Below are 12,992 nucleotides of genomic sequence, written 5' to 3'. Positions count from 1 at the left end.
GTGTTACAGCTGACACTGTGAGCACGTCACTGTCACTGTCATCCACTTCTCTTTATAACGATAACAGAAATCCAGCTAGTTAATTCATGTAACCTAGGCCTAATACTAACATTATAGTATTAACGCAGATACAGTGGGTATGTCAGTGCGTCGTTGCTATGGAAACGCTCAGCTGTGTTGTGTTGCTTTGATGTGAACGGCCCAGTTTTAGAACGTTTCCGATCAGATGTTGAGCTGCTTCCAGTCTCGTTGCGAATCATTGATCTGAGCTGGCCTTTATTTGTCCAAGTCAGTGTTAACACCTGACATCGATTTGACAACACTGGGTCACATGACATTAAAGCTATTGAAAAAAAACTAGAAATGTTTCTATAAATAGATGGGAAAAAAACCCAATTGAAAGCGCGTCTTAGACACTGAATTTTACAGTATTTGTTTTGTGTTAACGCAGCTTAACAGGTTAAAAGTTTCCTCAGGTGAAATGAGTCGACACAGCAGAGTTTGAAGATAAACTACTTATTGATAATCCAAATGCTCGCTCACTTTAACTTCAATGCACTGAATGGAATGGGAATTTATTTAAGTGACCTTAACAGTTAATAAAAGAGTTGGTTTCCTCAGATGGTTTGAGTTGAACTAACTCATCAGGTTTTACAGTGGAGACATTAAGAGCTCACAACTTTAAAAAAGTACAGCTTACTCAAATAACACGTTCTAAACACAATCATGTCACAAAGTTAAGGTTCTTTTACTAACTTTTCCTAAAGTAATCTTTTTTTTTTTAAGTAAACTTCACTTGTTAAAATGCACAGTGTGGGTTTAAGTTAAATTTGGTGCAGATGCTTTCAGCTTCCCTTTGCGTCTGTATGAGACACAGAGCGCCCTGACAAAGCGTTTGTATTTGACAACTTGGGAATGAGGATGGGCCGATACTTAGTAAAAATGGTACGTTGTCGTTTTTTAAGTAAAAAGAAAGTTTATTTGTAATCAGAATAAAAGCTGTGGCTGAAGTAACCGAATGTCACTCTGTTTTTGAAAAAGGCCGTCTTGGACACAAAACTGGGCTCCCCTGCCAAAACATAAAACTCATAAAACACAAGAAAAACAAAGTAAATGGTACAAACTTGGAATGCAAACAGAACAAATGACCAAAGCTTTAAGATTTAAGAGGGGTCAATTAACATAGCAGAATCCTGCCTCCATTAAACAAGATTGAGTTATCTTATCATGGAGGCGCAAGACAGAGCCCCTTTATTCATTAGCTCCATCTGTTCTGTTCACAGGGCAGCCAAGCCAAGGATTAAGTAGCAGCTCAACACAAATAATTGTTGCCTCAACTAATAATGCTAACAACGTTTTAGTTTCAATGAATGAAACGAGTGAATGATCCAGAAATATTTCTTCATAATAAGAGCATAAACACTGACCGTTACAGGAAGTGTGGATGAAAAGAATCAGTTACAAAGTCTATGAATCTCGTCCGCCCGGCTATCTGATGACACAAACTGAGTTCAGGGCAATCTCATTCCAAATGCATTGCTGCAAAATACAACAGTGCTGATTCACAATGTCTTGTGCACAAGGTTAAGCAGAGACTTCCGATGTTATTAATGGGAACACGGCTCTAACAGTCGTTAAAGACAGAGCGCAGGATATATGGATTCGGTGGATACAGGAAGCAAGCAGCCGTGTGTTGCAGCAGCAAGCGAAAAAAAACTAAAGAAAAAGGCAGAGCTGTGAGTCGTTCTGTTGAGGCTTGAGTGCACACTGGAGAAGTGTGGAGAAGTGCCCGGTCATTGCAGAGACAGAGAGCTGGCTGAGTGCGCTCCAAACAGTTAGCATCCAGTTTTAGATTAGACAGTAATCAAAGGTCTGCCGGCGTCTCCATGCTGCCTGGGTACAGTTGTGTCTCTGCAGCATCACAGAGTGCTGGGTGGAAGGCTGAAATCTATCACAGACAAGTGATAAGTCAGAGTGAAAAGCAGCTTCTTATGAATCCCACTGAGCATTATTTCTCTGGAGGGATCGATTAACCGAAGTGCAGATCAAACTTTTCCTCTGCCCAATGACATCAGGCTCTTCCTACAGAGCAGGAATTGTGTAAAAGTTCGGCCGGTACAGTTGAAACTCAAGACAACAATTCTGCACATAATTAACAAAGACTAAAATAGAAAGAGGCCATTGTTATGACAGCAACATAAAAACAGAATGCTGGCCCTCCTTTCGTCTATGTAAATACGATGCATTATTTAAAGCATATACTTAGAGCTGAGAGAGTAACATGGAGGGCGAGGGAAGCAAAACAATAAACAGCACAAACGTTTTGAACTGTCAATCTGAAGTCGCCCTCGGGAGGAAAACAAAACTGGGTAAAAGATTTCAGATGAAACTGGAGAGTGAAAACACTCGATGTCTATCTAAGAGTTCCTCTGGGACATTAACTTTCTAAAGCAGACCTCCAGTTTGAACTCCAAATACTTTCTCGGTCTGCTGTGACAGCTCGGGCTAAAATGTGCAAGTGCAGATTAACCCGCGAGGTCTGTGCTGAGCGTTATTAGAGTGAACCTGTGGACCGGCATAATAACCACGAGATTCACTCTGTTACAGAGTTCAGATCACCCGGGGATGTGTCACACATTTAAATTACAATCAGGACTTATCACATATAAATGGGCTATTGTGTGCAGTAAATGAGATCAACAGGAATACAGATTATTGTTCAGTCACTTCTATTGTGTCTACAGAGTCAGAGGGAGATGAGTTATTAGGGTAATTTATTGCATTTCTTTTCATTCAGCTTCTGTCAAACTGCAGAGAAAGCGTCCGTTTGCAGCAAATTTAAGCTGCGATCTTCAAAAACAAGGAGGTATTTCACAGCTTCTTTCAACTACAGGGTTTAATGAGGACAGACAGAGCTTTTCGAGTACCATCCTATAATTACCAAAGTTTCAAATATATCACCCACCAAATGAGTTGATATTCAGGATAATTATCTGAAACCTTCAAAGCATTCTTTTGATTTTACTTTCCTTTCTTTGCAGAGTATTTCTTGATGCTGTTACTATAAACAGCGTTTTTTTTAACGTCCTCTAATGCCTGGCCTGGAAACCCAAAATTAAAACTATTACACAAGTAAAAAGAGACGTGTCAGAGCCAGATGAGGATTCATGTTGGACTCATTTAAAGCATCACATCAGGTGGGATCATTAAAGGAGCAGTTCTCCCCTGGAAAAATCAAAAGTCAGTCAAAGCTGGTGTTCTCTGTCATCAATAGAAGCAGTAATATTTGAAATTGGCACCATAGCTGTGGAGAAAGTTGTACAAACAGCTCGTAGTTTCGCCCTTTCTACATTCCTACAAAACCCAGCGTGCATTGCGTCCCTCCCTCTGAGAGGATCGGCCCAGCGAGAGACGCTGGAGTGAAATACTACCGTTTTCGAGTCAAGAATCGCTGCAGGCAACAGCTCAGAGCAGAAGAGAAGCGGATAGCGTCCTCCAAAGGCACACAGCGTAATACCATAATGGCATTAGCTCACCATCATAGCATGATAGGACTGAGGTTGAAAATCGGCGAACTTCTGCTTTAAGTCATTTTATAACTCTTTAAAAAGTGTCCTACAGCAAGTGGCTTCATTATGTCTGCTTCTACCTCGCACGAGGACACAGTTTAATGAACACAGTTATAAAGATTTCAGCAGCTGAAGTGGCACCAAACAACTGCAGGTGTTAAAGAGAGACGCGTCCCTCAGAGTGAAAATAAACTTTTACAAATACTATGAAAGCTGCAACAATGGAAGCGTCTCTGAGAAGCTGAATGAGAACAATCCACAAAGTTTTTGTTACATTAACTCTTTCAAATGTTTTTGTTATCAGCTGAAGTCGACTTAATTCGTCTATTATGTCTCAGTTTATTGGATTCTTTACTACTTAGCCGGCGCATTAGGCATACATATCATTTTGTCAATTTTAGGCATCGTGCAGACTTAAACTTAAACGCCAGTAATGACCCAATCCTGCACCACATCCTGCCGAAGTATACCCATAAATATGTGCCGACACTGGTTACACTTGACATCATACTTTCATTTGATCATTAATCCACGCACAGATGAGTAACTTGTCTAACAGGAGGGCAAATAGACAATTTCCTTGTCATTTTGATGTAACAGACAATTTTGGGGAGTCTTTCCGCTGTGCTAGGTGGGTAATTACTGTCATTGATTAATAATCCTGGGCCAGCCCTTATAATAATCAGTCCCACATGTGCTCGGCCCTCTTAAAGGAAAGGCTCATTTGCCACTGGGATCCACAGCCTAAACTGCTTAGTGGGATGTAATGGAGAGCAATTTTCTTGTCTTAAGAAAAGAAGAAAAAAGTCTGCGATGGGTCGGGTTAGTCCGGCCGTTTTCCATTGCCTCAGCACATCGAGTCTCCAAACAAGGACGACTCTGATTTCAGATCAGCTGCTTCTCCCTCCGTGGGCAGTAAGTAGTTTTCCAGGGCAGGAGGAAGCGCTTTATTGCTTTAGCAGTTATTCTGAGCATCATGTTCAAACTGAAACGTCTCCATTTCTTACCAAAATAACAAAATTGACCAGAAGAAGAATGAAACACACACGTGGGTGATATCTTCAAATTACACTCAAGACTAAAAGTGCTGTGAGATGAAGGGAAACAGCTGAACGTAAAGTACGATCGATGCCTTGTTTTCATGCATTGTTGGTGAAGTCACGGGACTGCTGCGGGTTCAGCGTGAAGCCGAAATCACCAAAAAAATTAATTAAAAGTGAAGTGATTCACAGATTTTTTTTCCCTGCATAATTCAGATTTAGATTTACTTATTCGCAATTATGTGCAGTGGAATGGATTTATGAGACGGGGTCCCCAAAGAGAAGAGCAATCCTCAGAGAGATTTATGTGTTTATAGAAAATTGCTTATGTTCAGGCAGAACTGGGAAGAGAACGCGCAAGATGGGAAAGACCGAGCTGTGCCAGGTAAATGGTAAATGGTCCATCTGTCTGTGTTCTTCTCACTCTTGGAAGAGTCGACGAGCCACCATGTGCAGAAATGTGTCAGCAGAAACAATTGTGCATGCACTGAGAATGTGAGCGCGCATGTGTCCGTAGATGTCTGCAAATATGCAAGAATTTAAATTTGCAGATAATTAAAAAAAATACGTCTTCTAGGTCGTTGAAACTGATTTTTTTACATTTATATTTATTATAATAACATCTACAGTCAGAAAAAGCTACAGCTAACTTACCCCCTCTCTTCTCCTAACCACTTTTCCTCGACCTGGATTGAAAACGTCATGAAGTCAAGGAAAGGTGTGAAGGAGAAGATGGACTACAAAGACGGCGTCTACCGCCCGGTGCAATCTGACCGTGTTGTTTCAGGACTCCCTAAAAACACAGTGTTTCACCCGGGGGCAGTGCCTTACGTCCTGCGTCACTCAGAGTGTTGTGTGCCTGATGCGCTTTCTCGACGGCTCACATTCGGCTCGGGTCGGCAGTTTTACGATAAGCTGGCAGAACCGTGACCGTGAAGTTGTTCATTAACCTAATCTGTGCCTCCAAGATTAAACCTACAGGTGACCTCACACATTATTGTAACTTTTGATTGATTTATTATGATTTTTTATTCATTAACTTTCCTGCAGATTTTTAAATGGCTTCTCCCTGACTGTTGACAAATCCTCAAACTAACCATCAGAACATTACACTGGAAAATAGGAACAACTAAATAGAGCTAAAATATATTGACATTTAGTTAGCCTAAATTATGTCCAACAACAGAAACAAACTCAGATGGGGGTCTGTACTCAATGTAGTATCCTGCATCAATAGATGCCCAGCCCAAATTTCCTACAGGGCAGTCAGCTTCCACGTGCATGCATAAGGTGTGATTCACTTTACATATGTTGACAAACTGCTGAAGTTGGGGTTATATCATTTAACCCATGTCATCAATAGACTTGGGTAACTTCATTCTTTATAGCCCCATGGGGCAAACGTTACCGAGTGCTCCGCACACGAGGCTTGTATCAAAGAAAACCTGTTAACGTGAAGTTAGCTTGCTAACAGTTAGCGCTGAGACGGCTGACGGTCACGGAGCTCGCCGACGCGTGCAATGTTACGTCCTGCAAAGCGACCTGAAAAACCGTGTGTTTAGGGAGTTCAGCGTTGTCTCAAGCAGCCAAATAAAGGTAGACAATTCAGCGAAAAATACGACATTATTTAGGTGCTTACAGTGTTGGAAGCAGTACGGTCCCTCAGGATGAGCTTTGAGCGGCTGCAGCTTCACTCAGTCAGGAACCTTCCTAACCACAAAGGTTGCTGTGTTTTTAGGGTTATTGAATTGAATCCCAACTCTTCAGCGTCTGATGGTTTCATTCCACATCTTAAAAGGTCTTTGCATTTGACGTCTGACAGCCTGCAGATATCAGTCTGTGAAAGCGCTGACATGATTTCTTTTCCTCCCACGATGACCATACTCACATTTCTGTTGTCTAATTATTCGACAGGCAAGACAATGGGACGTGAAAACTAACTCCCCAAACAATGTGGCTCTCATTTAAGGCGACTGTCTCTCTCTAAAACATGTTAAATGTGCTATTTGGTTACGAGTATAAAGGCTGGTGTTTATCTGTTACCGCATATTTAAATGTAACACTCCTTTTGTGTCAGCAGCCACCTCCGTCAATTATCCTGATGATACATCTCCTCTGGATAACGACACGAGGCCATTTGCTGAAGTTAATCATTTGATTATACAAATATTAAAATTAATTTTATGTCAATTTTAATCATTTTATGCATTTAACTTTAGCCACAGCGGCCCATTAACATACCATTAACTTTTAATTAATCTAACACACTGTGCCATTTCACTGAGAGCGCTCACCCTCTCTGTCTACGCCTACGTCAAACATCCAGGAGTTTAGGTGGATTCAGAAGTGAGTGTTTGTTTACTTTGTTTCATAATGAGGGGGTGGACAGACTATTATTTGGGATTTTATAATCAGAATAGATTATCGTTTCATAATGTGTGTGTAGGTGGAACAAACAAGTCGGAGGCAGAAATGAATGGAACAAGAGCAGCATCCAAACAGCGGCGAGTTTGGGAGCGAGTGAGATCTCTGTCGGAGCTGAGCCTCTCAGGGAAGAGTCAAGCGGCTGTCAGTTTCCGAGAGCAGACAGAGACAACGCTGAGGATGACAGCGATCACAGGTGGGAGATAAGAAGATGATCCTGGCTGGAAGTAAAGACAGCTCCAATATGAAATAACATCGCATTCAAAAATGAACTGGTGAAGAATTACACAATGTAGAACGACTTATCAGCAGAGCGAAGGTGTTTGGCGCAGAGATAATTACAATAACAGCACCCAGTGGCAGCATGATTGCTCCCAGGTGACATTGCAGGTTATTAAATTGTCACGCTGCACCCTGTTTTGGCCGCGTGCACACTTGAACTGGCTGCCCGCAAGAGCGACTCACAGTTTATCTGCTCCATTTGTTTGACATCTTTACGACACAGCGTATTAACACAACCTAATTTCATCTGGGCCTCAATGTCTTCTCTGGGCCGTCTCATGGAAATCCTTCAGGGTTAGGTTAGCCCTGCTGGGACGTTTGTCTCGACCGAATTACACCAAGTGACATTTTTTCCATCCTATCGTGTTTTCCATTTCAAGTTTGCTTTGGAAGAACTTTAGAAGTGACATGATGCTGATAATTATCGGGAAAAGTTTGCTTTGAAATGCGTGTGAGAAAAGTTGCAAAAGACAGAGATAAAAAAGAAGACTCGCTCCTGAGAACTCAGTTATATGATCCGTTAACAGAATAAATCAGGGATGAAAAATCAATCAAATTAAGCAACTAATCGCTCCCTTAATGTCTTTGTTTGTGTGCAGGTGACACTCCCATCCAGCCACACAACAAGCACCAATCATATTAATTATCCCCCAAATAACAACAACACCCCCTTTGATACAAATGAGTTTCAGGACTAATAAATTATGATTGAAATGTTTTATTTTTGGACATTAAAAGCATCCCACTTTGTGTTTGGATAGGACGCTAATGATCCTGTGCAGGTATGCAAGTGTGTGAATTAGGGATGCACGATATTGGATTTATTGCCGATATCTTATTATCCGATCTTTTCCAACCTTTTTGCCGATTTCGATACCGATACTCGAAGTCTCCCCTGTAGTGGAATTGATATCATGCCTACTCTTGTTGTAGTGGCCAAAAACTGACACGCCTTCTTCACGCTTACGGAAGAGGCGTTGTACAAAAGGTCACGTGTCTGATCGCTATCGTTTCTGAGCGCACCTGAATGCAGCACAGCAGTGAGGGAGACATGCCTGGGCTTGTTTATTGCACCTACTACGGAGACATCAGTGATCAGCCTCTTTTTATCGTGTGTGCCTCCATGAATATGTAAGTTAGTTCTGCACTGATGTTTATGTTACTCTCTGTCAGCGTCGGCTTTGGCCGCGAGCTAGTAGAACTGTTAGCTAGCTAAGAGCTGTGAAAGTTGTTTAACTTCTGTTCATCGGTGATAACTTTGTGCAGGCAGTGCGCGCACACTCGCGGCAAGTTAATGTCGTAGCACTACGTCAAGCTTTTTAAGGGAACTATGAGCATTTAGGCAGATTTAAAGCGCTCTTTTATCGGTGCAAAATATCGTCAGAAAAATGACAAAAATCTGCAGATACCGATAACGTGCTGATAATATCGTGCATCCCTACTGTGAATGTGTGTGTAACTTTGTGTAAGCTTAACAGCGACTATGACCTCATTTCAAAGTAAGATGCATATATAAAGAAAAATCCTCATTTCCATCAGTTGCAGTGATTTCTTTGCACCAACACATTACTATGCAGTCCACCGGCTGCTTCAGGAGCCTTAGGTTTAAATAAATGAGCCCATTTCATGTAACAATATAGATTAATGCCTGATTGTACAATACAATCCTCTAATGTTTACCACTAAATCTTAATGTTCGCTAACTGTCAGGTAATGCGGCCCTTGATGGCAGCAGCTTTGATTAGAGGATATTCCTGCGGGGCAGCGTGCACACGCTACAGAACAAACAAAAATATATTAATTACTTGTACTCACATCTTGCAGGGAGATCGTAGCCGCAGGTGATCTTAGCTTTGCCGGTTTCACAGCCATTTAGTGAGTGGCACTCATCATACAGACAGGAGCCCGCCGCTTTGTGTATGCAGCCATCCACTGAAACACACAGAGACACAGACAGAGATGTGAGGCCTAGCTGAGGAGAAACATGTGAAAGCATGCGCAGGACAGTCTGTGTGGAAACAACAACGTTTACAGGAGCAAGAACATCCTGAAAATGATGTTCAGTGGATCTTTACATTCCTAAATCATCTCCCCAGCTGTGTCTCCTCTCTGTAGGGGGATTGGACCTGCCATAGAGCTGCGCCTGTTGCTGGTAAATATTGACGAGCTTAGGAATTAAATTAGCCGGGCTGGATCTAATAACGCCTCCCCACACAGTGAAAATGAGACTGTTCTTCCCGTAATCCCTCTCCGCTGTCAACAGCGATATAGAGTCGGATCATTAACTGTAGTTTCTGCCCTGTGGTGGGACTCTTATATCTGTCCTGCTCTCTGTGGTGAGCCTGTTGTGATGTGGATCTGTGTTCTGATTCTGTCGCGCTCCGTCTTGATGTGTGCGTCCTGGTTCTACAGAGACCCCGGGCCCTCCCCCCGCCCCCCTGAGGTTTTAATTTTACCGGGTTAAGGCCGCGATACACTTGATTGATGGCACGTCTTACACAAGACGGCAGAGAGATAGAAATCCACATTATCCGTCTCTGAAAGCCTGACATCCCTCCGAGAGCATGTTATCAATCACACTGAAACATCATAAAATCCTCCTCAAGTTGTCCTGTAAAAATCCTCACAAGCCATTAGAGGATAAGAGAGGCAGGAGGAGCAGCAGCAGTCGGACAAACAGACGTCTTTCTTTGGTTTCTCTTTGTAGAGACTCGATGGAGAGAACTGGAGATCTGAGCAGCTTTATTCACAAAATGATGAGTTAAGATAACCGAAGTTTACTTATTCTGAGCTGATGAAGAAAACTGAGGCAGAGATAAAAAAAGAAATGTGATTTATAGTCGAGATAAAAGACAAAATGTGCCTCTTATCACTATCTTCATCTGTAATGTAATAATTATTCACGTACAGTGCCAAGAAAAACTGTGAAGAAGAGGCCGAGATTAGTTCTACGCTATCTTCAAAAACCTACTTTTCTTCACATCGTCAACACAGACAAAAGGTCTTTTGATGAGGGACGGTCCTTCTCTGAGCTCCTTTCAATCTCACAGGCATGAGTCAACGACAACAGCTGGGCGGAAGATTCTCTCGCTCTATCAATCATCTTTAATGGACTGAGGGACAGGCAGCTGACAGAGACGAATCCTGATGGCTTTTGGAGAAAGTAACATGAGTGTGACAGTGATGTGGATACGAGGAGGTATCGCTCCGCTGACAATGAAAGCTACTTAACACAACAGAGAGCCGATGTAGTGCACGCTGGAGCCTGGCATTTTTATAATATCCGCTGTGCAAACAAGATTGTCCATGATCATCAGCCACACTTATTTGCATCATAATTGCCTCTCAACAGCTCACAAACACGGAGTGCTAAATGCACAGGCTGGAATGAAAGCTCTGGGACTGTAAGCATGCGTCTTGTTTATGTACACATGAATTCGCTCTCCATGTAGCAAAACGCGGCCTTTTTTCTGTTGTGTTTGGTTACAGCGCGGATGCACAGCCTGAATGAGTTCACCTGTTTGTTGCATCTGTTTGTCAGCAGTGGCAGGCCGGTCAATATTCCTCATGTCTTCGTTCTGTCAGTGTTTGCCTGTTAAGGTGAAATAATCACGTCTCCCACGGTGTTATTAAAGTTTTATGACTCTTCATGTGAAGTTTTAATACGGATGAAATCTTTATGAAAACTTCCTTTTCTTACTGGCTAACTTTATATGTAGTCTTTGCATAATAAAACAGTATATTTAAAGCATGTTGAGTTTAGTTTCTGTGCCCTCAGGATACTTCATCCAAAAACAAGTTTCCCAAACTGACATGGAGTTTTACAAAAAGAGTGGACAAGCCAAAACAGAAGGTTAAGATCAGGGCGATGACGCAGCTGAAGTTTAAACATGTTGCAGGCTATCTGCAGCAACTTCATCCGATGAGTTTACTGCACATCTTATATTTATCTGTGATATCGTCACCACAAAATCAAAGTTCAAAAAGAAGGAAAAAAGGACACTGAGGGTAAACACAACTTTTACATCGCAGATGAAATGCTAATTGCTAACTAATCTTATGTTAATGACTCATCCAGCTGACTCGTTCGCTCGTTAAATACACCGACTCTTCTAACAAGAAAAGCAACTTGGCCTTCAAAATAAGAGCGAAACAATATCTGGAGTAAATGTGATGCAGCAGAAAAAGATATAAAAAAAGAAATGTGATAAAATCCTTGGAGACATTTCTGTGTTATTTTCTTATTAAATTGTAAAGTTATTGGACTGTTACTTTAAAAAATGTCTTGGTGGAGGAAGCTCTGAATGCTCCTTAGGACAGGTGTAAAGTATACCATGATCTTTTTATGGTCATATAAAGCCAGCCAGGTTAAATTTAATAACACTCTCCTCCAGTTTGCAGCGCTCCCGCAGGACTCCAGCCTCCCCAGACACTTCTCCTCATCACTACCCGGCATGGCTGATCTCTTACCTACGAGCACCTTGGGAACCCAGCGAGCTAAAGCACACAGGGTTCTGTGTTTCATCCCAGCAGCCGGAGAATAAGACGGCAGATAATAGTTTCATCTTCTATTTGGCTGCTCCTCCTGTTCATGCTTGCATAAGCTACACTGAGTGTGAAACTCCTTTTTTCCTGACACTGTTGAGTGTGTCACTGTGCATGTAGTGTCAGCGAGTCCCGACAAGCCTGGAAATTTGTTCACGGCGCCCAGAAACGGAGAAGAAGATGTGAACTGATCTGGCTGAGTGCCAGAATCTTGGATGCTGCAGCTACAGATTTAATTTACATGCCTGACGTAGACTGCTTCACGGAATGGGTGGAGTACCACAGATGCATCATGGGTAGTACGTGTGTTAGAAAGAGATACATGGAGAGGCATGAGGAGGCACACAGAGGTATCTGTGTTGTTTGTGAGGCTCAAATGTGCTTCATGTTTATGATTTAAGCAACTAAAATCAGCCCTGTGTTTGCAGAAGTGCAGATATGACCCACATGTGATTTAGCTATTAATATATTTTCTCATTTAAGAGAAGCATCACTCCTTCAGGTTTCTACATCATGGAGCTGTAACATCACAAAGGCAGCCTCAGATTCTCATTAAAGTAAATCTCAGTTACGTTCTCTTTGGCAGCACCTGTGGTGATAAACAGTAATTGCGAGGGCACACTGTCAGATATCCAGACAGTGCTGCATGTGTGACGTCCACGGTTGGCTCCGGTTGTAACTCTTGATTTTCCTGGCTGACGGTCGCTTTTCTTTTCAGACTGTTTGCTTCATCTGAGCGTCGAGTTTGTTTCTTTTTACAGACTGGGTGTCTGTGGCGGCGCCGAGTTAGTGACGCGTTTCCCATCAGCCAGCAGTGGTTGGTCTGCCAGAGAGGGTAGGCGGAGCTAAGCGGCTGCTTTTCCTCTCTCTGAAAGTGTTGCGAGTAAACAGTAATCTACTATGGCTGAACAAACAAAGAAAAGATGGATGACTACAGATACAACTTCAACAATAAGTGAAAATGACGTTCAGACATGCAACACTCTCTGGATATCTGGGACGTAAGTTCCTGCAATTACCGTTTATCACCAGAGGTGTCGCCAAAGAGAACGAAACTGAGCTCTTAGAGATTACCACTTTAAATATAAGTAGTTTACTGATCATCTGCAGATTTAAGTCACTGATCAGATAA

General features: G+C 42.2%; 1 protein-coding gene across 1 annotated transcript in view; it reads right to left on the bottom strand.

Annotated features, from left to right (window-relative positions):
- Window positions 1-12,992, bottom strand: part of macrod2 (mono-ADP ribosylhydrolase 2) — a 523,001-nt gene that overhangs the window by 302,085 nt on the left and 207,924 nt on the right. The window contains exon 5 of the mRNA XM_069659311.1: window positions 9,131-9,247. Within this exon, the coding sequence (XP_069515412.1) occupies window positions 9,131-9,247 (117 nt within the window). The remainder of the gene's footprint in view (window positions 1-9,130; window positions 9,248-12,992) is intronic.

The sequence above is a fragment of the Semicossyphus pulcher genome, unplaced genomic scaffold, assembly GCF_022749685.1.
Source record: "Semicossyphus pulcher isolate SPU_LCO1_2020_fin unplaced genomic scaffold, fSemPul1.0.p SCAF_12, whole genome shotgun sequence".
In the NCBI taxonomy this organism is placed as follows: Eukaryota; Metazoa; Chordata; class Actinopteri; order Labriformes; family Labridae; genus Semicossyphus; species Semicossyphus pulcher.
Note: the sequence above shows the minus strand (reverse complement) of the source record. Positions and strands in the feature narration are given on the sequence as shown.